Below are 27,044 nucleotides of genomic sequence, written 5' to 3'. Positions count from 1 at the left end.
AGAAGGAGGCTCTGCTGCTTCATCAACAGCAACAGAAGAAATACTTTTCATCCTGAACACAACTGAAGTGAACTGCAGAAGGTTCCTGGCTGAAAGAAGTGGTTGTGTCGTATGTGAAAGTCTTCTGCAAAGGTGAGTAAATAAATGCTTTTGTTTTATCAATGAATTCAGCTACAAGTTGAAAAGTCTGACATTTGATTTTGTTAGATATCGGCAATAGACCTCTACAGGTCTATTTACTGAACCAGCTCTCCGTTTAAAGGGTGAGAATTCTCAGTAGGCTACCAGGAAATATAATCCAATAGTATTCCAATACATGTACTTGTTTAAGATGGTGATGAATAATTTCTAATGCAGTGTGATGCTACAGAGCCTTCACTGCTTCCACTGTAAACTCTCATTAAAACTGAGCATCTGAGGCTGAGAAACATTTCACTATGTTTTCAATGGTTTCATTTTTATTGATATATGTGCGGATGATAACACCTATAATGCTGGAGAAAACATAATAATGCTAGTGCTTTATGTTTTTGTTGCATGATGTATACATAGGACTGGAAGCAAGCTCAGAGGCTGAGGTTAAACCTTTCCTATCCCAAGCAGACCTTGAAAAAGTCATTCATGCATTTGTTTCCTCCAGATGGGATTATTATTGTTATTCTCTATACAGGACTGAGTCAAAAGACCAGGTAAACCAAATTCAGAATTTTTCTTCTTAACATGTTAATTAGGTCTTAAATGTGTCCCTCAAAACATGTAAAAAGTATTTTTGCCATTCATTATTTCCTTATAGCCTGCCTCAGAGACTGTGTTACACCATCTCTGTGTTCAGGATTTAATGGGCGGGTCTAGTTACCATAAACCTGCCCCCTGCTCCGCTCAAGATATTTAATACATTCAGCGAACTGGCATCTCTGGTTTTCTGTCCCACTTGCTTTTGAGTCTAGTTGAAAGGGGAAACAGCCAGCTAACTAAACGTAGTTCATGTTCACACACAGGGGAGACCACTACTGTCTTGTTCCTTCATGACAAGTTTACAGTTTACATCCTTCACGTTACACACACGCCTCCACCGTCCTGAGGCAGAGAATACTGATCATTTATTGACAACTTTGATGCAGAATTTGATATACTTAACGACTTTTTAAATCAATTTGCATAATATAAACATAGCCTACTATTTGCTGTGGTATTATAAACTTAAAACACATATTTATTCTTGGTTTACCCGGTCTTTAACTAATACAAGGAGACAATACGATATAACTCCCATCCTTGCTACTTTGCACTGGTTACCGGTTAAATTTAGGATTGATTTTAAACTTCTACTCATTATTTTTAACTCATTGAGTGCCAGACCTTTTATAAAATGGTCAGTCATTCTTGATTTATCTTAAGTTGAATAGAGCCTGGTTGCACCAAAAAGACCCCTTTTTTTCTAGAAAGCTGAGAAAAATGCATTTTTGTGAAAGAGAGTCTCTCAAGAAAAATGGTGATTTATTCATTTTAATTTTGGCTTCAAAAACATGTAAGACATCTGAAAATTTCATTTCACATGTTTTCCCCCCCCCCCCCACACACACACACACACACAAAAAAGACAAAACAAAAAACAAAACAACAACAACAACTAGAATACAACAAGTACGAGCAGTTGCTGCCCCCTCAGCCTCTCCTACGCGCCCCTCCCCTTCACCCCCTCCCCTCTCCTCTCCTACTTCTACTGCTGCATCCCCTCGTCTCTGAAGCAGTAGTGAGGGAGACGTCATGGCGTCTTCAGCCTCTGTGCTGGACGCGGCAGCGACTCACCGCGCTGATCTCTCGGTTCGTCGTCACGTCGGTTTCATCTGCGATCCGCCTCCGCTTTCGCTTTGGCATTTTGTTGCTGATCATCTAGATCAGTTAACCTTTCCTGCCTCCTCCGATCACTTCATGCTGGAGCTACAGTGGGTACTAGTTTCATTTGGACGTTTCCCTCACGTAACGCGTGATTCACGGGTTGCGTGAAATTGTAGGTCACACTGTAGCCACTAGGTGGAAGCATCGTACTGAGATGCAGCTCAAAAGATTTTGGGGTAATTCCACGTTTGACCACAATATAGCTGCAATGGAGAGTGGCGCTGTTCATAGGCCATAGGCTACTTCATTTGCAGCTGTGGTCGAGAGAGCTAGAGAGTGAATGGAGAGAGAGACCGCTACGCCGGTCAATCAGATCAATGTTGTTTTTTTATTGTTTCACAGTGGTTACGTTCAACAGGATCAGTGGTTCTCAGCCTTTTGGGGGTCCCCTGCATATTTTTGGGCTGGGTGGCTCCAAGTTTGAGTAGTTTGAGTTCTGCAAGTTCTGGTGAATGTAACAATCCATTCAGCCCACGATCGCTACGTCCGTGCCAGCAGCCTGGACCCGATGCTGCTGGACTCACGAGCGGAGCAATAATGCACATCTGTCAGCAGCTGCTCTTGAATGGACAGACTAGATGCTGATTTTGTTAACAGTGACTTTGTTGCATCCAAACATTTAGCATATCTGTCGGGTGCTGTCTCTTATCCGGTACAAAGTGGGAGATGACAGAACTACTTTAATCGAGGGAAAGCTACATTGTTGCGAGTTGATCTCCGGCCGGCGTCTGCACATGCACTAAGCCTGTGAATATTCTCGTTTGTCCCGGACTCCCGGTCATAGTTATCTCAAGGAAATTTAAATCGAATGCAACTGGACTTGGTTATTCGTCTAGGAAGACGTTTCACCTCTCATCCAAGAGGCTGAAGCCTCTTGAACTTGTAATCCAAGAGGCTGAAGCCGCGGTCACGTTACATAATGTAACAGTTTCCAGAGAAATACAAAACAGGATATTTATTCATGTTACCCTCTGTTTAGGTAGATAAAGGTCTCAGTCACATTTGAATAAAAATAATGCAATTAGGCTAAATATCATAGGATCTTTTTTTTTTAAAGATAGGCCGATTTTATTTTTAGTTCCATAATTCAGAGATGATTTTCACTTAACGAAATGAAACGAAACAATGAAGCCTACAGTTTTGTCCTCCGGCTTATGAAAAGTGTGAGGAGAGGTAGCTACTGTAAGAACCGGTTTTTCTAAGCTGACTGAACAGCTGTGTGAAGTTCTGTGGGGGGCAGGGCTGTAGCCTACTTGAGTGAAGTATCCACAAGCACACCTATTGATCAGAGATAAATGAAGCTGCTAATGTGTCGCTGATGTGTCTATAAGCTGGTCCTACAGACCGCTGCATATAAACCCCACTGTAGCGATTTTCACCCAGCCTCGCTTTCAATAAAACACACACTAGCATTCTATAGCCTAATTGCAATCAGTGAAATATATGAAATCAATATAAAACACAATTTAAATATGAGAGTTGCTGTTGCTGTTGCTCTAGTTTAATAGCGCTGCAGCTGCATTTACCGTGCGCCCCTGTCTGTATGTGAACCTGTGTCTGTCTATGTGCAGGCAGAGATCAGAGATCAGAGAAGGTGTTTTTTTTAATAACCATGTTAGCGTTTCACCAGCTCTCATCTCTGCCAGTCAGCCTCTCAACCTGCCGCCTCTCTCGCGTGCGGGCGCACCGCACGTAAACACACGTGAGACGTGGACACATTTATTTAGGCTATTTATCCATCCATCCATCCATTTTCATCCGCTTTTTTCTGTGGGAAACACTGATCAAGCTGTGCGTACGCACAACTCTCCGCAATATTCCATTGATAAATCACACCGGACCCAAGAATGGTGCGGGCATGAACACACCTCATATTCCACCCCCAGAATGCATCAGCACAACTATATGGTCAGCACGTGCATAATTAAGTAGCCATGTGCGCTCTGTGGAGCACAAGACAACACCCGGAATGATGCTTTGGCGGACCTGCCCTCGCTTTTGAGGTCGGTTGTGAGAAAAATGCCTACTGTCCAGACAACTGTGTTTTTTTTAAAGCACCCCTGCATTACACAAACACACACATACGGTAGCCTATATATAGCCGCACATATAGGCTATATCAGTGATCACCTCTGGGCTGGTTGCTCCTGCCCGGTCTGTACACTCCTCTCATCCTCACTTCAGCACCTGTCCTGGGCTGCATAGTGTCGGCTCGGCTCGCTCCTCGTTTTAAATGACTTTTAAAAGTAGCGTAAACAGCCTACTGTTCTCTGATTACTCATACGCGTATTTATTAGTTATAGGCCTACGTCATTCAATCAAAAAAAAAAAAAAAAAAAGGACGGTGGAGCGAGCCAACACAGCTGCTGAAGTGGGGAGAGGAGTGGAGACTGGGCGTCCGCAGGGTTTTTGCAACTTGCGGATCAGTAAGGGCGGAGGACCGACATGACGGGGGGTCTCAGTCTCCTGATACCTGTGCAGGCGGGCCAGGACCGCGGAGGTCAGCGAGACAGAGAACAAGTCCGCCCCGGCTGTAGTAATGCCTTGAGGAACGCACGTATCATTCCACCGCCGCCTGCCGCCACAGAGTGAAGCCTCTTTCCCCAGAAGGTCCAGGTTGAACACAATTAATAAACGCAGGTCCCAAATAAACGCAGGTCCCTAATAAACGCCTGTTGATTTGAGCGATTTAAGCAAATAAACGCCCCGGCCTTTATTTGGTGTTTTACGGTAGGCTATTGCCCGTTCATTCATGAGAAATCATCCAGCTACACTCTCAGTCAAACAAGGTGGGGAATGAACACTACTGTACAGTAGTTGGCTCATTTTAAAAACACACCGGCAGCATCGCCCACTGAGTTAATTAACTGCTGTGTAGAAAACCACGCTGTGGTCCATAATCCCGGTGCAGGTGGGTGTGTTTGGAGCTGACAAGAGGATCGATAAAAGAGAGTGAGACGTATAGCTGCCGTCATTACATTTTTCTCATTGAAAAACTATACTGTATTATTATTATATTGCATTCCCCATTCGTGTTCACTGCTCCGTGCTGCTGTCTTATAGAGGCGATCTGCTGCTCACAGATGCCACCTGGCGGTTGTTTGGGCACATTGCAGCTTCTGGTGAAAACACAATTACTCCTCCACAAAAAATCCGCGTGAGCCTCTCGTGACTCACGCGTGAATCTCGCGTGAAACCGTCCAAATGAAACTAGTACCCACTGTATGCTAATAGCACCGTGGCTAAGCTTTCCTCCAGCTCCACGTTACACTTGTTCCAGGCTCTGCCCGTCGTTTTTCTCTAGAAATAGAAACTTTTTCCAACTTTGTTATCTCTGTACCGATCACACTCGTCTGCTCCTTCTTCTTCACTTCTTGCTCTGATCTACAGTCTTCTTCGTTCTACACATCCCAGAAGCCCCAAAATTACTCACAGTGTGCACGAGAGCGTCCCCATTTACCAGCCGCAGAAAAGTGCGTTTGACGTCTATGGACGTCATTGGCACTCAAGCATTGGATTTTGATTGACGTCCATAGACGTCAATGGCACTCAATGAGTTAAAGCTCTAAATGGCCTTGCTCCCTCATATATTGCAGAGTTACTTGTGCCTTATGAGCCTAGCCACTGCCTGCGCTCCTTGGGTAAGACCCTTCTAACTGCTCCCACAGCCCACCTATCTAAAGGTGATCAGGGATTAGAGCCCCTCAACTCCCTGCCTAAGGAGCTAAGGTCAGCAAACTCACTGCCCTCTTTTAAGTCACGTCTTAAAACCTACTTTTACAGGAAGGCTTTTTTATAGTAGCTCTGTTGCTTGTCGCTTTTATTGTTTTAAATTACTCTATTATTATTATTATTACTATTATTATTGCTGACATTGGTTCTATCCTGACTGTTTTATCTCACTCTGTAAAGCAGATTCGATTTCTGGTTTTATGTTTTTCTCAATGTTTTTGATGATTGTGTTATTTTTACTTGATCTGTGCTATACAAATAAAGTTTATTATTATTATTACCATTATTATTATTATTATTATTATTAGTAGTAGTAGTAGTAGTAGTATTTTGGATTGATAACAGATGAGGGGACTTTCCCATTGAAGCACTGGCTGCCATTGTCAAGACTGGTTAATCTTGCCCATTGGGGGCATATTTTCTTTATCTTTTAACAAAGTTTTGTCATTTTCACACCTGACCAAGTGGACTTGGTTCGATTGGGGAGCTTAAAGTTGTAACATTGTTGCATTTATCACTTCTTTTGGTTCTGCTTTCACACTGCCATTCCTGAAGTGCACCAAACTTTCTGAATAACGTCACACAGTTGATTGGACAAATTTGCAGGGGGAATCCCTCCCTCCTGACCCGCAAAAACATACTGCAAAGGAGAAGCATGTTAAATTAGCTGTTTTATTTCATATACGGCACACGCCACCGTACTCTATGTGGCGTGTTGACCGTCATTCATAGAACCACAGTTACTTCCAGAATTGTTCTCTCTCTTCTTTTTTAAAAAAACTTCAAATAAGTCAAACAAGCCACTTAATATGACCATCCGGCAGCGAGGCAGCTACATTTCACTCTCACAATGAATAAAGGAAGGAAAACGGCACCGGAGGAAAATACGGTCGATGACGGACAACGTGGTGTTCGTGTTGCTAACGTTACAGATGCACTGAGTATTGCGACACTTTCTACCTTTGATCCTGTGTTTGTCCTAGTGAGTGTTCACACTGCATATGAACCGCACCACTTGCAAGCGAACCGAGACCCAGGTTTTCAAGTGGACCATGGTTCGCTTGTTTGGTCGGTTCCAGAGTTCGGATGAGCTTTCACACCTGCCCAAACGAAGGGGTCTATACCAGGAAACAAACCCTGGTCCGTTTTAAGCAGACCAAACAGCTCTGGTGTGAAAGCGACCTTACGTCTGCATTTCGTGTACTTTTTCAGAGTTGACGTGTACATTTCCTAGTCTCTTTAAAATGAATGAATGTTTACAATCAAGTGTAGCTTATTAGTAAAACATGTAATCAGTACATTAGCCTCATACAAACTATTAATTCCTAGCCATGTGATTCTGGCTAGGTCTCACACTGCTAGGTCACAGTTGAGTGACGGAAATTACCCACAGGGGGTGCTAGTTTGTTTGTTGTTAATACTCATGATTCATTTAACAGCTAATTTCCTTTTGCATGATGGGGTTGTTCAGAGTGAGTAATGTGAAGCAGGAGGGTGAGAATCTTTACTGAAGAGATGTAGGAATCTGGGATATTGATGTGCTTTGGAGATGAAGCCTTGACTTGTCTCATTATACTTTCAGTGAAAGGATGTTTGAATAATCAGGACCAGGTGTGGGACAACGGAGAATGAAGACACTATGGAGGTAAACAGCCAGTCTGTTCAGCTCTAAAATAGCAAAAAAGATACAATGAGCTCTTGAAAACAACATGTCTTGGACTTTGAAGTGATTCATTACATTTGAAAATCTATATTTTTTCCTCATTTACCAAGGGAAACACTGAAGACATATTCTTTGAGCTTTACTGTGAGGAAGTAGACCCAAGACCAACATGCTTTGACATCGAGGGTCACTGTCAACAGACTGATGCAGCTGGTCAAGGTCAGCATTCATCTATCTTTATCTATAGTTCAACAGTAAGATATCACCTGATGTGACATCTGTATAGTCAAATCTTACTGTCATAACCACCAACACTATTATTTCCACAGTTCCCTGCCCCTCTGTGACGACCACAATCTATGAGCTCAGCAGCACACTGTCTCAGCATGTGGATTCTCCTGCTGGTGAACTGGGGAGTCACATTGTGACTTTTTGCAGAGAGGGAAAAAATGTGCAAGAGATAATGGACCTGGAGCCAGACGTCAAAAACTCCCTCAAGTCCTCTGAGGAAGTGAAGGATGAAAACACAGACAGACCTGCAACAACTGAACACACAAGTAAGTAAAGGATAGTCAGAAACAAACAGTAGAAAGTCACTATGCTCTCCCAAAATATCATGTAGAAATGCAAACACAGACCTCAGTGTAAAAAAATAGGAAACAGGAAACATACAGTAATGTATACAAGCTTACAGAGATATTTAAATAAACACATAAAAACTTACACACATACATATACCGAGAATTTAACCAGGAAATAAATACCAACAACAACGAAACAACATATACTTATATTTCTGTATACACATTACCCATACGTATAAACTCCAACCATACAAGAAAAATAACAAGACAGCATAGCTCCTTAACCCTAACCAACCCCGTCCCCACAGATACTTTGCTAAAGTTCAAAACATGCTGGATATTTCAGATAAATACATATAATACAACAAACACTTAAAACATAGCTCAAGCTATGTCGAGTGCCTCCTTCCTAGCTTTGCAGCAAATGCAGTTGTTTTTTTAATGAAACCATTAGCTACCACAGGCAAGGACTATTGAAATCACCAAAGATGCTATAAGGACATCAATGTTGGCCATCATTAAGCACCATTCACGTTGACCATTTCATGAACATTTTTGGGGCAACTTCCCAACAAGATATGGACATTTTTTACAAATATAGGCATAAAAGTACTGACTTTTTTCTCCGAATTCTGATCTTTTTCTCCGAATTCTGACTTTAATCTCAGAATTCTTCCTTTTTTTCTGACTTATGCTGCGTTCACATGGAGTCCGGTAAACGGCAAATGCCGCTAGACGGAACAGTACAAACAAACAAACTGTAGGACGGCACGGCACAACGGCAAGACGCGTCACCATGTTGCTATGGCAACGTCATCATACTCGTACTCACACGTCACGTTCGGTTGAGTTTACCGTTGCGGCAGACAGCAAAAGTTAAAATATTTGAACTCGGGACGGCATTGCCGTTTGCCGTTGCCGTCCACGGTATTTTTTTCCGGCCTTCCCCAAGTTTTACCGTCATTCTCTTGTCCACTAACATGGAGTCCGGCATGCCATCTGCCGTTTACCGGACTCCATGTGAACGCAGCATTATGCGGCCCGCCAGCCTCACCAGAGCTCCAGCGAGCTCTGAACGGCGACAGCACCGTCAGTACAAGCAACGTTAACGGTTCCGGCAGCAGTGACAGTGATGTTACCGGTACTGACGACGGCAACCACTGAGCATGCGCGAGGAGTGAGCACCGTGAGGACGCCGAGCTCCTGCCGAATTGTTTGAAAAGGTGAAAAAACAAAGAAAGACTTGATACAGAGAATGCTGACCTGTTGATCAATTTATGTAGTGTCAAAGTGGTAAATGTCTCCCAAAAAGGCCGTGAGTAACGTGAAAACACGATCAGCAACAAGCGGAGCGGCGAACGAGGAAGAGACTGAGAGTACAAACATGTCAGGTGATAATCAAAATGAACTGCCGGACCTGATCAGAGCGATAATGAGAGAATAAATCGGAGTGGTGCTAGACAAACTGCAACCACAGTTGAACGCTCTCAAAGAGCAAATATCCGAGTGCAATCACAAAACAGGGGAGGTAGAATGTGGATTAACTGACCTGGAGAGCCGTGTGTCAAAACTAGAGGCTGCTAATGTGAAACTTCGTAAGGAGAATGATGAACTGAAGGATAAAGCTGAGCGGCTGGAAAGCCACAGCAGAAGATACAACTTGCGTGTGTTTGGCCTGACAAAGGATATTGAAAAAGGCAACCCCACTCAGTATATGACATCTCTTTTTAAAGAGATGTTCAAAGGAAAAATCAAGACGGAACCAGCAGTGGAAGTTGCGCATAGAGTGGGACCTACGAGAGATGGAAACAGGGTAATGATTCTGAAAAAGCAGCGCTACTGTACATGGCAAAAGAGGAAATCGTGAAGATCTCAAAGAAGGAACGAACACTGGAATTTGGTGAGATGAAACTTCAGATTTACCCTGACCTAACGTTTTGCCATCTCTGGCAAAACGGAGGGAGCAATTTCGGGAACTGAGAGAGAAAATGAGAAGTGCGGGTGTGAGAAATGGTATCATTAATCCGGCCACACAATCATAACTTTCAAGGAACAAACAAAGAGATTCACGGATCGTTTGGAGGCTGAAGCCTACTGGGAAGCTGTGATTAAACCCAGACTGCAACAAAAGAAGTCAGACTGAAGCACCTGGGGCAGATAAAACACCTTGAACTGCAGAGGTATGGAAAATGAATGGACTATTAAAAATGGACAAATCAATTAGCCTACTGTTGTACTTTTTTTTTTTTTGGGGGGGGGGGGTGGGTGGAATTTTTTGAAGAACTATTTTTGTATTCCTATGAATTTTGTTTTATTTTTATTTTTATTTCATTTTTACTTTTACTTTATTTCTTTTTACTTTTGTGTCTTGATTTAATTCAAGGAGGATCTGCTTTTGATTTTTGTAGTTTTTCAACGAATGGAACATTTTTGAAGAATAATTTTTGGTATTTCTAACGAATTTTGTTTTATTTATTTTCGATTTTTTGATTCAATTAGATATTTTTATGTATTCTAATGTTGAAGATGATGATGATCTAGATTTTTAGTGCTGTTTTCTCCTTTTCTTTTCTTTTCTTTTCAACACATGGAACACTTTTGTAGTATTTAAATTAATTAATTACTTTTATTAATTAATAATGGACATGGCTGGGGCGGTGTTTAGCTCAGTTGGTAGAGCGCCCGCCCCATGTGTTGAGGCTATAGTCCTCACTGCAGGCGACCCCAGTTCGAATCCCGCGCCGAGCGGCCCTATCCTCAGGGCCGGTTCTAGGCAGGCATATATGAGGGGGCAGTCAGAAATGTCAAGGAGGCATCATGTGAACACATCATGCTCCAGCACTTTTTTTTCTCTGTGCTTATAGTAACTTCATTGAATTGGGTTGTTGGCTATGTGTCCAACGCCAACCTGGAGAAGTGAATTGCACTTTGTCAGACCTCTGCCTTCAGACCTGTCCAACTAGGGGCCGGGGTGGCCAACCAGGGTCTTAGAGCCCAAATTTTTTACTGTTGTAATGCAAAGAGCCACATTATATGGTGGGGGGGGCATATACCTGAAGATGCATTGCAAACCCAGAGGGGGTGGAAAAGGTGAGTAGCTTAACCCCTGTAGGGGGGTCTGGGGGCATCCCCCCCAGAAAATTTTTGTGATTTTAAAATGTGAGTGAAGCATTCGGGTGTACTCTGAGAAGAGGAGGGGTGGGGGGGGGGGGTCTACTATGGTCAAGATTTACAAAACTGAAAGGTAGTCTTATGAATACTAAAAAAAAAGAAAAAGGAACAGAACATTTTAGAAAAGAACACTGTCCCTTTTTCGGCGGATAATTTTGTCAACTTGTAGGTTACATGCTGCTATTCCGACATGCCGCTATTTCGACATTGACTTCTAATTGTCGGAATAGCGGCATTAACATTATTTTTCAAGCGTCCCACTATTTCGACATTTTTTTTTTTCATTGTCGGAGTAGCGGCACGTTACTATTTTTCAAACATTCCGCTTTTCCGACATTGATTGATTAGGCTACGTTATAGTCAGATGTGTCCTTCTGATTTTTTTTTTTTTTTTCATCTGAGACACTGTTTCTCATACACAAATACATAGGCCTATAAGAGAGAAGAAAAAAACAAACCCTCCAAGTTTAAAAACACACCGGCAGCAGCGCACACTGATCTGCAGCTACTGAGACTGTTATTATTCTGTCACCTGATTTAACGAGGTGCATGTGTCGTGTGTTTTGAGCTGATGAGAGAATAAAGAGCGAGACAACGCGGCCCTGAGGAGGAGCTGTGAAGGACTCAGCTGTAATGGAAAATGACCTAAACCGAGTCCAGTAGAGCTGTAACTGTGTAGTGGAAAGGCGTTCAAAGTAATGGTAATCATCCTGCTACATTGTTTTAACATAGGCAAAAGAAAAAAAAAAAGATTTTCTGGGATAAAGGGGCAGATTGATTATTATTCTTTCTGCTCCCTTTTGTTGAGATTTGGGAGGTTTTTGTTTTTATTGTAGCTTTGTTAAAATGCAAGATCATTTTTCTGACTGATTTATTGCCCGATGCCGTGTAGCTATCTCGCTTTCTCCCCCCCTCAAAAAATTTAGTAGCAGCAGTTTTACACTGCTTACTTACAGTTTTGATAAATGAGGCCCCAGGCCCTAAGCCCAGAGCCCAGACGCTCACAGCTGCAGCTCCGCGGCTCATCCACCGCGCTGTCCGTGGTGCTGAAGGTGAAAGGTTAACTTGACAAACAAACTGCAGCATAGTTCTGTTTGTTTATCATGTGTGTCAGTTTTGTTTGTGACTTGATAGTTTAGTTGTTGAGATTAAGGACATCACTCCCTCCTCAAACCGGTGATAAGCATGCTGAAAAGAAAAGAGAGAGAGAGACGCGCCTGGGTATCGCAGCTGTAAAAAAAAAAAAAAGAAAAGAAAAGAAAAAAAAAGACCATGTGTCGGAATAGCGGTATCAAAAAGTATCGGACTACCGGCATGTCTTGATGGGATGTCTGAATAGCGGGCGGACCCCCAACTTAACTTCTTTCTCTTTGGTAATATAGCTACACATTTTTTGAGTATATTAAAATGTGCTTTCTCAACTTCTAAAATTTGGATTTGAGGGGGCAAGACATTTATTTGAGGGGGCACTGCCCCCTCTTGCCCCTGCGTAGACCTGGCCCCGCCTATCCTGCATGTCATTCCCCCCCTCTGCCTCCCATTTCCTGTCTCTCTCTGAACTATCCTGTCCATTAAAGGCAAAAAGCCCCTAAATATATATATATATTAATAATGGACATGGCTGATGAATTTAAGTCCAAAACGATACATTTTACTATGACAGGTCAACGTTTTTTTCAGTAGGCATAAGTTATCGTTTGGAGGCTGAAGCCTACTGGGAAGCTGTGATTAAACCCAGACTGCAACAAAATAAGTCTGACTGAAGCACCTGGGGTAGAGAAAAGACCTTGAATTGCAACAGAGGTATGGAAAATGAATGGATTAATGAAAATGGACAAATCAATTAGCCTACTTTTGTATCCTTTTTTTCTTATGTTTTTCAACGAATGGAACATTTTTGAAGAATTATTTTTTTTATCTCTAATGTATTCGATATTATCATGTTTTCTAATGATGATGGTGATGATGATTAGATTTTTGGGGTTGTTTTCTCCTTTTCTGGATGGGACATGGCTGATGAATTTAAGTCCAAAATGATCAATTTTACTATGTCAGGTTAACGTTTTCTCAGTAGGCATAAGTTATTAGTAAATAGAGAAAGGATGAAATAAGCAGGAGCGGGCATGTAGCCTACAGTACAGACAAGTGCTGGTAGAGAGTGGCAGAGATGGGGACTCGAGTTTGCGACTCGAACTCGAGTCGCACTTAAGTCGCACCCACAGAGACTTCAGACTTGACTTGCATGGACTCGTGCCCAAAAAGACTTCAGACTCAACTCGGACTCGGACTCGTGTTTTGAGACTCGTGAACAATCATTATTTTTTTTGGCTCGTGCCTCCCTCCTGACAGGACGACCAACGATCTTTTTCTTTTTTCTTTTCTTTTTTTTGCCGTTAACACCCCACTATCGGAGCAGCGCCACATGGCCGGTAACGTTATTCAGATGGAGGTTAGATCTTCATATTGAACTCCTACAGAGTGCAGCCAAACACCAGTGTCGAAAGAGAGAGGAGCAGCAGAGCTCCTCTGACAGCGCAGTCAGCTGTGGGTGAGTGACAGGTGACTGTGAACTCGCTTTTTTTTTTTTTAATAGCGGCACCGTCCGTAGCCTACATGTGAAGTAGCCTACAACGTCCGCTTGTTGTCAGACCTTCCTTCACGGGGACTAGCTGCTGCATAACTGGCACATATCAGGCTACTGTAGGCTAAATCCTCCTGTTTATTTATGTTTTTGCTGCGAAATATGACTGAAGGCACGTATGGAAGTCTGGACGTGTCGACACGCCCCCATGAGTTGACGGAGCTAATTAAAAAAATAATAACAACCAGTTCTTCTCTCAGGAACATGCGGTGAAAGGTTTTGCTGCACATAAAGATGTGAGCTATAGGTACCATCCAGATCTAATGACCTATAATTAACAGCCTAAATCATGTTCCATGTTGTTCATCTGGGTTTTCTGAATTCAACAAAGCAAAAAAAAAGAGAAAAGGCCAGTGCAGAGGGGCAGAGCAGCCTTATCTTTCTTGACTCAGAATACAGTTTCCTTTAAAGGAAAGCTTTCATTGTGTGTTTTCTTCATATTGCATTGCAATATCCTGTTTAAAGTGATCATATAATAAACAACTAATCAATACTGTATAGATAAAGGAGTGATAATAACCTACAGTAAATGCTTTGAATCTCTTAGATATAGCTGTGCAGTATCCTTAGTAGACCGGATAGCAGCAGATGATAGAAGGGTCGAGACAAGAGGCTTTTATTTTTTAGAGACTTGAGACTTGACTTGGACTCGTGACCAAAGACTTGAGACTTGACTTGGACTTGCAAAAAAAGACTTGTGAACATCTCTGGTGGGTGTTTGGGGATGTGTGTGAGTATGAGTAGTGTATGTCTTTGTGTATGTCTGTCTTTGTTAAGTCGGAAGCTCTGCAGACAAAGAAACTTTTTATCCTGTGTAGAGAAGAGAAATTACTAAAGTAAATGGTTGATGCACAGTAATTTTACTTTACCAAAGAAAGGATTAAGAATTGCTCACCTAAATATTTGTAGTTTACGGAATAAAATTCAAGATGTTGCAGATATTATTACTGAATTTAAATTACATATATTGGCAATCACAGAAACACACTTAGACGAAACAATTGATAGCTTATTATTATGATATATACAGGCTGGATAGGGGTATAAAAAAGGAGGAGGAGTAGCCATATATTGTCAGAATCAGATACCAGTAACAAGGAGGGAAGATTTAAAATGTACAGAGATTGAGATTATGTGGCTGCAATTCCAACTGCCTTATTTGAAGCCAGTGTTAATTGGCTGTTGTTACAGACCACCCAATGCCACAACAGCGTACTTGGATCGAATATGTGTAATGTTAGACCGAATATGTGATGCCAACAATGAAATCACAAGTTGTAACAAAACCAACAAGAATATGCTGCAGAGAGGATGGAGCTAAATCATCAACTTGTATCGATTTAATATTTACAAATGTTGCTCATCTATGCTCAAAAGCAGTGTCTATTCCGGTGGGCTGCAGCGACCACAACAGCAATTGGAAGAAAGACCAAAGTTCCAAAAACAGGTCAGAAAATAATTTTTAAAAGAATATTTAAGCATTTTCATGTAGAAAATTATTGTTATGATGTAATAAATATTGATTGGTCAGCAGTCCTACGTGCAGCAGATCCAGATTTAGCCTTGGATACATTTAATAAGTTACTAATGCCAACTGTTGACAAACATGCTCCTGTAAAAAAAACTAACTGTGAGAAATGCTAGAGCTCCTTGGCTGGACCAGGAATTGAGAGAACATATGAAGCAAAGAGATAAAACTAAGGTAGAAGCGACTCAATCAGGAGACGAGTTACAATGGTGCAGATATCATAAATTACGAAATTTAGTAACAAAGTTGAATAAAAAGAAAAAACATAATTATTACCAAGACAGAATTAAAAATGCTAAATTTGACAGCAAGAAAGTATGGAGTGTGCTTAACAAATTAATGGGAAGAGGAGGTCAATCCACACCAGCTTTTCTGGAGGCAGAAGGAAACTTCCTCACGAAGCCAGTAGACATAGCAAATTATTTAGGTTCCTTTTTTAGCAACAAAATACAGAAATTAAATAATGATATGGACCATAGATATGATTTTGATGATTTCTCATATAGACTCATAAGAGATAGAATAATGGCAAACAAATTATGCAAATTTCATTTGGAAAAGGTCAGTGCTGCGACAGTAGGAAAGCTATTAAGAACAGGCAAAGAAAAATCTGCTGGTATTGACAACATGGAAATGCAGTTACTGAAGCCAGTAGCAGATCTCATTGCTTTACCAATCTCTTATATTATAAACTTGAGTTTAGAAAAATCAATTTTTCCATCAATTTGGAAGACAGCTAAGATTATTCCTTTGCCTAAAAAAAGTAATGAGCCATTTTCAGGTAAAAATAGCAGGCCGATAAGTATGTTGCCCACATTAAGCAAAATCATGGAAAAAATCATATATGAACAGATCCAAATATATTTCTCTAGTAACAACTTGAATACTCTACTACTCTCAGCACGCATACAAAAAGGGACACTCAACAGCCACAGCATTAACCGAAATGACTGATGACTGGTTACAAGAAATTGATGATGGTAAATTTGTTGGCTCTGAACTACTGTACTGGATTTTACAGCAGCTTTTGACATACTTGATCACAGGTTACTACTGAATAAGCTGAGTTGTTATGGCTTTGAGGAATCAGCCACAACACTGATTGAAAGCTATCTAACCAATAGGAAAAATTCTGTATATTTCAATGGTAGTTATTCGGGAGTGATTGATGTGAGCTGTGGAGTGCCACAAGGCAGCTGCTTAGGGCCACTGTTTTCTATATTTACTAATGAGTTATCCCTAATACTGAACAATTCTAACATAGTGATGTACGCCGACGATTCCACGATTTATGCTGCTGCAAGAACACCAGTATTACTAAATGAAATCCTAAATGAGGAACTAGAAATGATAAAAGAATGGGCTAACAAAAATAAACTAGTCCTTAATATTGAAAAGACAAAATGTATAGTACTAGGTTCAAAAAATGCAATGAGAGAGGCGCCAATACTGAATTTAAAAATAGGAGATAAAGAAATAGAGCAGATCACAGAGGTTAAGCTATTAGGGATAACAATAGATAATAAAATGACTTGGAATAGTCAAATAAACCAGATGGTGGTAAAAATGGGCAGAGGAATGGCTGCTATTAGACACAGCAGAAAATTCATACCCAGGCACTTAACTAAACAACTAATACAAGCTCTAGTGTTGTCACAAATGGACTATTGTCCAATGATTTGGTCCAACACGTCAGAAGGTAACATACAAAGGCTGCAGGTGGCTCAGAATAAAGCTGCTCGAATCGTTCTTCAGTGCCCTTGTAGAACAAGGGTAAATGAAATGAACAATCAGCTGGCCTGGTTAAGCGTCAAAAGTAGATTGCATTGTTCTCTGGCTTGTTTTGTAAAAAATGTCACAATAACAAAAAACCCAGCAATTTTTCATAATAAATTAGTGTTTTTTTCTGAAAGTCATAACTATTCTACTCGGCAGTCTTCAGAAGGTTGTTTCCTGTTGCCCCCATGTAGAATAAATGCAAAACAAAAAACTGTTTATTATAGAGCGATGGCTGCATGGAATGCTCTGCCGAGATTTTTGATGCGAGAAGGTAGTGCCGCCTCTTTTAAACAGGGACTAAAGATGTATTTGTTTTTACAAGAGGGAGTGACTCTCTGACCATTAGAGACAGTTGCATGTCACAAACAACGTATGATTTCTGTTTCTTTGTACTTTAAGAACAGTTTGTAAATGAGATGTGAGCTTTTTTTTATGTTTTGTGTTGCTGTTGTCCACTGTATGAATGATGGTCAGTGTATCTTTTGGTCATTGGATTTTCTTTTGATGAATGGGAATTAAAAAACAAAAATCATTGGTTTATTCTATTTTCGTTTTGAAATACAAAAAATAAAACTGAAACACAAAGTGTTCTTGTTTTTGAGTGTCAAAGAAGAATTAACTAAAATTTAAAAACAGTTTGATTTTCATGTTCTATGTCACATAAAAAATAAAATCAGCAGTCAACAGAAACAAACAAACCAGATGTTTTCATTTTCAAAGCAAGAGCGCCAATGAGCACTATGGTACCTGTGTCTGTGGTTCTGTAAAACAAAATCTACTCAGATATGATTTCAGACATAACGAGGACATCTACAGAAATCTGTACGCACATCTGAGGTGGCAAAAGTTATAACCAAAGTATGAACCTGCTATATCTCCCCTTTTCCCTTCTTCTACTCTGTATGTTGTGAGTGTGCATATGTGCGTGTTGTCCCGGCCCAGGGCAGGAGGAGGCCCTCATTAAATTATGGTTTCAAAATTGGCCTATTTGTGGAAAAAAATTGCTATGTAATACTTGAGATAATCCTAAAATTATCTCGTCCCATCCTAGGCCCAGGTAAAATCAACTGGCCTGATAGACCAATCCGGCCAGCAGCCTTGCTTTGTAAATGACGACTTCCAGTGTCAGAATAATAAAAAAAAAGTTTGTTTTTTTGTTTCTGTCGTCTACTGATTTTATTTTTGTTGTTGTATGAAATAGACCCGACCCGCGGGTTATTAAACCCGGACCCGACGGAGCCCGACAGACCAGCATTAATTATCTACCCGAACCCGGCCCGGCCCGGAAAAAAAAAAAAAAAAGTGGCATGCTTTCTTTGCAGCAGGAGGTGCCGCTGTCGATGACGCAGCACTCGTCTTCTGCCTCACGTCATCTGGCCCCTCTGGTACCAGCCCCGCTAACGGGCGGGACTTGACGTACTGCTGTAGGCTACATCTGCCCTTTGATCAGCGGCCAGCTGCAGCAAATTATTACATTTCCGCCACGGGAACGGTGCCTTTGTGGAGGTTTATCCACCAACCAGTGCGCGTGCTGTTGACGCACAGCTGCAGCTGTGGATTGTCGGCATTTTCCGGCAGTAATGTTTCAGTGGTTCTGCCCACAGCAGCACAGGATGCAGAGTGGGATATTTGTCTGAGACTCCCTCGTGAACAAACAACAATTTACACCAGAAATGTGTTTTATGAGAGAGGAAAAAAGGAAGCCCGAGATCCGACCCGAGCCGAGTCACTTTCATATGTTTTCGACACGAATCCGGCCCGAACCCGCGGGTCCGGTCGAGTTTGTCGGGCTGGCCCGGCCCGTTGAGAACTCTAGGGAGACTGGGCTTGAGCTGATCTCTGGAGTTTTTTTTTCCGTCCAAAAAAACAAAACAAAACTAGAATTCTAAAATTCTAGAATTCTGAGTTTAAAGGGACAACGAGGAGTTTCTATTCGGTTATAAAAAAGTCTCACGTTAATGTGGATGAATCTCCGCTACCCACACTTGTTAATGGGCCCATTTTCGATAAATGTATCGTTCTGTCTCTATCGTTATTTTGTTATTATTAGTGGTGGCGGAAATGCTGGTTGAGCCGACCAGCGTTTCCTTCGTGGCGAGTCATGAGAATAACACAGCCGAATCGCCGTTTATGGTCGGAACTACAACGGTATGTGAACCTCTTTGAACCTCTGACTTAAATTATTGATGAATGAAAACATGAGTCTGTCTTGCGCCGGTCAAAGAATTTTACGGTGCGCGCGGTTTAACGTCAGAATTATGAGAAACAAAGTCTTTTTTTTTTCACAGTGGCCCTAATCCTCTTCCGTATAGAACAAATTGCCTTGTTGTTTACAACTACTTCCGGGTAGAAAACCAGCATGAGAACAATAGTGACAAATGAGAGTTTCGCTATCAAATTTTTCATGTCACTATATCGCTGTTTAGACTAATCTGATGTTTGTAAAGTCTATAAACCCAATGATTGGACAAACATTACTATTTATGTGTGCACATTTTTGTAATTAGTCATGGTTATCATAGATTAGCCGGGCTAACTGTCACCTGTTTAACTTTAATAAATCAGTGACTCAATAAACGGTCTGACATGTGTCCGACAACAGGAGCTGACGTCCTGATGCTAGCTTTGCTACCGCCGTTATCTGTCCCTGTCAGCTGCTAGACACCTAGTGTAATGGTAAATTTGAATATTCCTTTGTTTTAATCACTTGTGACGTCCCTACCCCCTGCTTTCCCTCCAAGGTATCAGATCCTCTTTTGTTTGTCACCCATTTGTGTATTCTAATGTCTAGACCTTGTAATTGCATCAAGTTCCAGAGACACCCAACCTCTCATTTCCTCATGATATACTCAAACCCTTTTGTATTTTAAAGTGCATTGATTAGACCTCTTAATCACACTCCAGGATGTCAGTGCCAATACCTGAAAAGATATCCTGAGTAGGGGGCTGACCCCTGCAGCAGACAAAGGGGTGTGGAATATACCTGAGGGGGCGTTCCTCAAGTATAAATGTTTAGGTCTTCCCCATTATCTTTGTCTTTTCATCAACATCACCCACTCGGGTCGAATGGACCTTTCCTTGCAAGGAAATAAAATCATGATGGCCGGCCAAGTCTCTATTTCATTTTTCACCAGCAACAGAAAATTTCCACGACACTAGACACCGTGATTCCCCCAAACGGAATAAATACAACACATAGCAACAAAAAACACACACACAGAAATATGTGATAGGGTGTGAAAAATATGATATATATAGCTAAACTCTCGTTCGTTACTACTGTTCTCATTCAAATTACGTGATGGTTTTCTACCCGGAAGTAGTTGTAAACAACATGGCGATTCGGTCTATAAAAGAGACATGAGTTAAAGCTCCAGTTGGTAAGTTGACGAAAGTGAAAGTAAACTCCGCGACTTGGTCGGAAATTTCAAGACAATACTCCGTCAAGTCCCTTTATGAACCTCTGCCAAGCGCCCCCCACACACACAGACACACACAAAGTAGCCATAAACGCACCCACAGAAGATGTACCGTATCCATAGCACGACATGTAGGAGCGGCGATTGGCTGCTCCTCCTGCTCCCTCTACCTGACTGGTGGAGAATCGTCGGTCGCGGTGGATTTTGGCAAATACGATTACAGGCTGTAGGTGGAGCCAGAGGAGTTGGATTTTGTCCTAAAGTACTCATTTAATGTCTGACCATCAGAATATAGTGACAGTTCCAGCAAATATGACTGAATAATTGTTACCAACTGAAGCTTTAAGCACTAGTAAAAAAAAAAGTTACTAAGTTAGTGCCAAAATGAGAATCAAAATCCAACACAAACATGATTGGCATTCAGGAGTTGATAATGTAAACAATTTAAATGACAAATAGTAGATGTTCATCAAGTTGCCTTGCTGAATAATGACAGTAGGCCGATTGTTAATGTGTCCATTAACTGACATGTCCACACACTGTACTTATGAATGTCTTCTATGTCTCAATTATTCTGAAGCTTTAGAGCACACATGATTGCTTACAAGAGTAACACACATCTTGATATTCACAGAGCCACAGCTGCAGAGCTTCTTGGAGGACTTGGGGTTGATGCAGCACTACACAGAGAAGCTGTCACTGAGCAAAATACTTCAGATTGATGAGAAGACCATTGTTGATGAACCTGCCAAGAATCACTCGGACCATCCATGGAATTTTCTAAAGAAACTAATGATGGTTAATGTGACAGCTAGGAACATGAAGTGTACACCAGAGAGTGAATCTGGCTGTGATGATGTAGCAGGAAATACAAGTATGGATTTTGATCATCTTCTTGAAAGTCCAAATTCAGGTGACACGCTGAATCCCCTTGACATAATCACTGCTATCTTTCTGTGTTCTGATGGTTTTGTCCAGCAGGAATTGGCACTCAAAATGTCTATGTGTCAGTTTTCTGTGCCACTGTTGCTTCCTAATTGTGACACAAAACAGTGCACACTCATGCTTTGGGCTTTGAGAGACATTGTTAAAAAGTACAGACCGGAGTCACTTTCACAGTCCAAAGGTTTTATTGAAGAGAGAATTGTTCTCTCTAAACTCCCAATGATATCCTTTGTGAGACTGGGGAAGTGCTCCTTGTCCAAGTCAGAGATTCTCAACAAGCTTCTGAGCAATTCTCAGCAGTACCATGACACCTTCATTCACCACAATATGGAGTGTGGTGACAGTCCTAGAAGAATATCTGATGGACTGACTGAAATTACTTGGTACCTTCCATGTGGAAACAAAAACATTGATATTTTCAGTGAGCCAGTAGCTGTAGCCAACCTTCATGGAGACATTGCTTCATTTGAAAAAATGTTTTCTTTTTTGTGTCAGACATCTGCAGCAGTTTTTGTTTTCTTTGACAATTTGGACTCTGAGTGTAAGCTGCTTATGAACCAAAACCACAAGGCTCAGATCTTCTTGGTGGGTAACCACCAAAGCAGGCACTTCAGTATGAATGCTGTTAAAGAAGTTGTAGCTAAACTGGGATTGACTACCAACAACATCCTTATTAAGACTAAGAAGAAAAACGATGCAGACTTTGTCAAAAATCTGAGGAAAACAGTGAAGGATGTAGTTGAGGAAAAAGATAGGAAGATGAGCATTCAGCAGATGGCTGACATTGCCCGTGAACTGGGAATCTCAGTTGATGAAGACTGTCCGGAATGTCAGACTGCCAAGAAAAACGCAGATGCCATCACTGAAAAAATTCAAAACACCCTTAAATACAAAGAAGCTCAGCTTCCCCTGCAAGGTGAAATATGGAAGGAACTGACAAGCTTGGAGAAGGAACAATACAGGCTACGGAAAGCTGGGTCTGAAAGCGTAGAAACATACATAAGTGATCTTCAGAAAAAGAAAGAAAAACTTTGGGCCAAACAGAACTCTTGTGACATGTCAAATGCAATGACTTGCTTCATCAATGCAGTATCAAGCACAGGGATACAGAGATGTTATTTCCTGAAATGGATGCGAATGAATCTCGATAACCTGTCTCGAGAAAAACTGTCTGAACTCAGAGACCAGTACAAAGAAAAATGCAAGAATTCTGAGAAGAAAGATGAGATCAAAAACATTGACAGAGAACTTTCCAACAGCTCACTGGGGACTGAACACTTCTTCCGTGAAATGGGTCAGATCTATGAAGCTTCACTTTGTCTTCCAGAAACACACCGATCACGTAAACAGTTACAGCATCTGCCCAAACTCTGTGCAGGACTGTTGCTTGATGGATTTCCCCTTGAGCTTGTGGATGGAGATGCATCCAACATACCTCTCAGATGGGTGAGTGACGTTCTCTCTGAGGTCAATGCCTTGGTGTCTCCAAAGAACAAGATCCTGGTCGTCACAGTTCTTGGAGTTCAGAGCACAGGAAAGTCCACTCTCCTCAACACCATGTTTGGTGTGCAGTTTGCAGTCAGCAGTGGGCGATGTACTCGAGGTGCTTTTATGTTGCTCATCAGAATCAATGAAGACATGAAAAGAGTTCTCAACTGTGACTTCATGGTGATCATTGACACTGAGGGCTTAAAGTCACCAGAGCTTGCACAGTTGGATGACAGCCATGAACATGACAATGAGCTTGCAACACTTGTTGTGGGGCTGAGCGATGTCACCATCATCAATATAGCAATGGAGAACTCAACAGAAATGAAGGACATCTTGCAGATAGTGGTGCATGCTTTTCTCAGGATGAAAGAGGTGGGCAAAAAGCCTAAATGTCAGTTTGTTCATCAGAATGTTTCAGATGTTTCAGCCCATGACAAGAACCTGAGAGACAGGAAACTGCTCTTGGAACAGTTAAATGAGATGACACAGGCAGCAGCCAAGATGGAAAGGAAAGAGGAGAACAAGAGCTTCACTGATGTGATGGAATACAATCCAGACACTGGGAACTGGTACATTCCTGGACTCTGGAATGGAAACCCACCAATGGCACCAGTCAATGCAGGGTACAGTGAAGCTGCGTATGAGCTCAAGAAGAACGTCATCCAACTATTGGGGTGTTGTGGGTCGTCTGCTAATGATATTTTGGAGTTCAAAGAGTGGATGTCAAGTCTGTGGACTGCAGTAAAGCATGAAAACTTCATCTTCAGCTTCAGAAACAGTCTAGTGGCTGATGCTTACATGAGGCTGAACACAGAATTCAACAAATGGGAATGGGAATTCAAAAAACACATGTACGAGTGGGTGAGAAATGCTGAAACAAGGATTTCGAATTTCGGTACAGTTGCTTCAAAATCTGAAATAACTGACATGAAAGATCTTGTCATGTCTTTGAAAACTGAAGCCTCCACACAGTTGTCTGAGCAGCAGACAAAGCTTCTTGAAAATCTGACCCAGTACTTCAAGCAAACAGAAGGTCATGTCTATCTAGTAGAAAGATACAAAGAGGAATTTGTAAACAGTGCAAAGACCCTTAAAAAAGGAATGGAGAACTCTGTCTCTCATCAGCTCACAGCAGCAGCAGAAATCAAAAAAGGAATGAAAGAACTTGATAGAATCAAGGAAAATCACACAAGAGAAATTGAAAAGGCAGTGTGTGCACTGATTAATCAATGTAGGGAGAAGAATGTCCAGATGAGTGATCCAGAGCTGGACAAGGAATTTGATAAGATGTGGAGTGAAACAGTAAAGAAGCTGTCTGTTTCTGAACAAGAGAAAACAAATGTCTTCACTAGAATATCCTACTACCTGAGATTAAATCTGTCAAAAAAGGGGGGTCATGCCTCTAAATTGTTAAGTGAAAAAAGCCTAAAGGATTGCAGTGAAACACCTTTCACATATATAGGAGAGGGAACCTGGTACCTTATAAAAAACAAAGTGACAAAGTGCATATACTCGAAAGACCACATAATGATGGCACAAAACCTGTCTGACAGCATCATAGATGTTTGTACAGACTATGTAGGTGAAATTACAGACAGAAAAAGCAATTACCATGACACCTATGTGGAGGAGATCCTGTGCATGATTGATAAGAGGCTGGAAAACAGTAAGGAAATAAATACAGGCATTGAGTTTGAAGTTTCTCTGAAACAGCACATCTGTGGATTTGCAGCTAGACCCTTTCAGAAGATGCATGAAGATTTCCTTCATTTGAACGATCCTTACAGATGTCTGAATCAAAACAAAGAAAAGTATTGTTCTGATTTCAAAGATGTGTTTCATAAACGAGACCAGTGCCAGAAGAAGGCAGAAGAATTCACCAACCAGTGCTTGAAGCCTGCAGTCCAGGACTTTGTCAGTCGTTCCCTGGGTCTTAACATTGTTGACGAGATGCTGACACTACAGCAGTTCAGTACAAGGATGTCTTTTCAATGTGCAGTTTTACTGGATTTGCTTTCAAAGGATGAGTTTCAAAATTATTTGAGCTACATTGACTCATATAAGAAACACGTAAAGGAGTGGATAGGCAACCAAATAATGAATCATTTCAAAAATGGTTCTAAGATGTCCGAGTTGGAGAATCTGCATCTTCAGTCAAGTGTCAACAGCATAAATGAGGCTATCAACAAGGCCAAAAAGAAAAGGAGTGACAACTTGAAGAGATTTATTGGAGATATCTGTATAGAACTTGGAGATAAACTGGTAATTTCCCAGGATGCTCTTGGTGCTTTCATGATATTGAACAACGCAGACCAGGAACTGTTTGCACATTGGCTAACAGAGTCTGTTAAAGACATGAAAGACACTCTTACCGAAAAGTTTAAACAAACAGACATGGAGATAAAACTGAATGACCTCCATGTGAAGCCTCAGAATGAGCTTTTAAACAAACTGATTGGATGTGGTAAACAGTGTCCGTTCTGCAAAGTGCCCTGTGAGGCAGGAGGAAGCGACCATACTGAACACTTTGCTTCACTGCATCGACCAGAGGGTCTGGGTAATTACAGATGGAACAAGACAGACAAACTTGTCATTGACATATGCTCCTCCCTCGTATGCAGTGACAACTCTTTTCGCTGTGAAGCTACAAAGAATGAATGGCACCCGTACAAGCGTTATCAGGAAATTTACCCAGACTGGAAAATTGTTTCAGATGAAAGCTATGAATCATCAAACTACTGGAGATTTATACTGACAAAGTTCAACAGTGAGTTTGCAAAAGCTTACGAAGCAGAACCTGCTGATATTCCTGACCCCTGGAAAGTTATCACACGTGAGCAGGCAGAGGCGAGTCTTAGAAGTTCGTTTAACAGCATGTGAGAGACAACAGGTTGCGTGGTTACAGAAGTCCACTATCTCTTCATTATGAGTTATGAATACAAATACAAATACATATACAACTATGAATATGAATTACTTAATATATCCCCAAATGGAAATTAATTTATCTGTCAGCTCATCTACCAAGAATTAAAAAGCCTGATGCCTGTGGGTATAAAATATCTTCTGTCTCTCTGTCCTGCAATGAAGAGAGAGCCACCATCCACCACCATTATTCATCATGCTCTAATTCTTTTGTTTGTTTGTTTTATATGACAGGGTACACAAACTTAAGTGTAGTGTATTGTATTTCATCCCGGTCAATATAGGAGTATTCAAGAGACACAGTCTAACCTGTAATCCATGTAAGGTATTTTAAATAGCTTTAGGTCTCCATGTATGTGTAAGAAACAGGCTCAATTAAATGAAGTCCAAATTTCTTGTGATTTTGTGTAAAAGAATTGTCAGTGTACCATTGAAAGATAATCAAAGTAACAAAGTGTCAGAAAAATAGTTTGTCAAGTGAAGACTATGCAATCTTACTTTTTTATTTTTTATTTTAAATATGTATATGTATTGCTTCATCTCTTCACAAAGTAGCTAGTATACAGTAAAAGCAAACCAAAATGTGGTATCACAGCCAATTGATATAATTAATATAAATGTTTGTTTACATATCTACAGTTCTAGTTCACATGTTAACATCTGTTTCTAATAGGGGTCATTACTCTGTGAAGTCCTTGCATGGTTGCTTTACATTGTGTGTACTGGCTGTAGAGTCCAATAGAGGGTGTACTGAGTCTGTCACAAATGTTCAAGTCTACATGTATGTCAGTATGAAGAAGTTAAACAAAATCAACATTCAGCAGAAACGGAAACATCTTCATATGAAGACTCAGAATGAGCTTTTTACCAGAGTGATTGGATGTGAAAAACAGTGTCCACCCTGCAGAGTGCACTGTGAGGCAGGGGGAAAAGCCCACTGGGCCTCCCTTCATCGGCCACATGGTCTGGGTGGATACTGCTTTGTTCGGTCACGAAAACTCAACACTGAAATATGCTCCTCTCTCGTGGTCAGTGAAGACAGTTTTTGTTGTGAGGCTATGGATTCTAAATATCATCCCCACAAGAATTAGACATTTTCCCAGAGTGGAGAATTGCTCCAGATGGAAGCTTTGAGGCCTCAGACCACTGGAAATATGTGATGGCAAAATTCAACAAGTTTGCCTAAGCATAAGCCTGCTGAAATTCCTTCAAGTTGGAGGAATATTAGAGCATTAGAGCAGGCAGAGAGGCCAGTCTGAAAGAGTCA

The 27,044-nt window shown here is 41.2% G+C and overlaps 1 protein-coding gene across 1 annotated transcript; it reads left to right on the top strand.

The window, feature by feature from the left end:
- Positions 1-26,361, top strand: LOC146969479 (interferon-induced very large GTPase 1-like). The gene is made up of 5 exons (XM_085806185.1): positions 1-132; positions 7,214-7,276; positions 7,405-7,513; positions 7,624-7,851; positions 21,051-26,361. Exons 2-5 carry the CDS (start codon positions 7,271-7,273, stop codon positions 25,730-25,732), a joined length of 5,025 nt encoding a protein of 1,674 aa, XP_085662311.1. The 5' UTR covers positions 1-132; positions 7,214-7,270; the 3' UTR covers positions 25,733-26,361.
- The last annotated feature ends 683 nt before the right edge of the window (positions 26,362-27,044 follow it).

This window comes from Trachurus japonicus, chromosome 18, assembly GCF_045865225.1.
Source record: "Trachurus japonicus isolate A0001 chromosome 18, Traja_1.0".
NCBI classification, from domain to species: domain Eukaryota; kingdom Metazoa; phylum Chordata; class Actinopteri; order Carangiformes; family Carangidae; genus Trachurus; species Trachurus japonicus.
This window is presented reverse-complemented; position numbering and strand designations above follow the sequence as displayed.

What these genes read in the sequence shown, in the direction of transcription:
- LOC146969479 (XM_085806185.1), top strand. An exon ending in GACTGATGCAGCTGGTCAAG is followed by an intron (nt 7,514 to 7,623) that starts GTCAGCATTCAT and finishes TTATTTCCACAG; the next exon opens with TTCCCTGCCCCTCTGTGACG. An exon ending in TGCAACAACTGAACACACAA is followed by an intron (nt 7,852 to 21,050) that starts GTAAGTAAAGGA and finishes TGATATTCACAG; the next exon opens with AGCCACAGCTGCAGAGCTTC.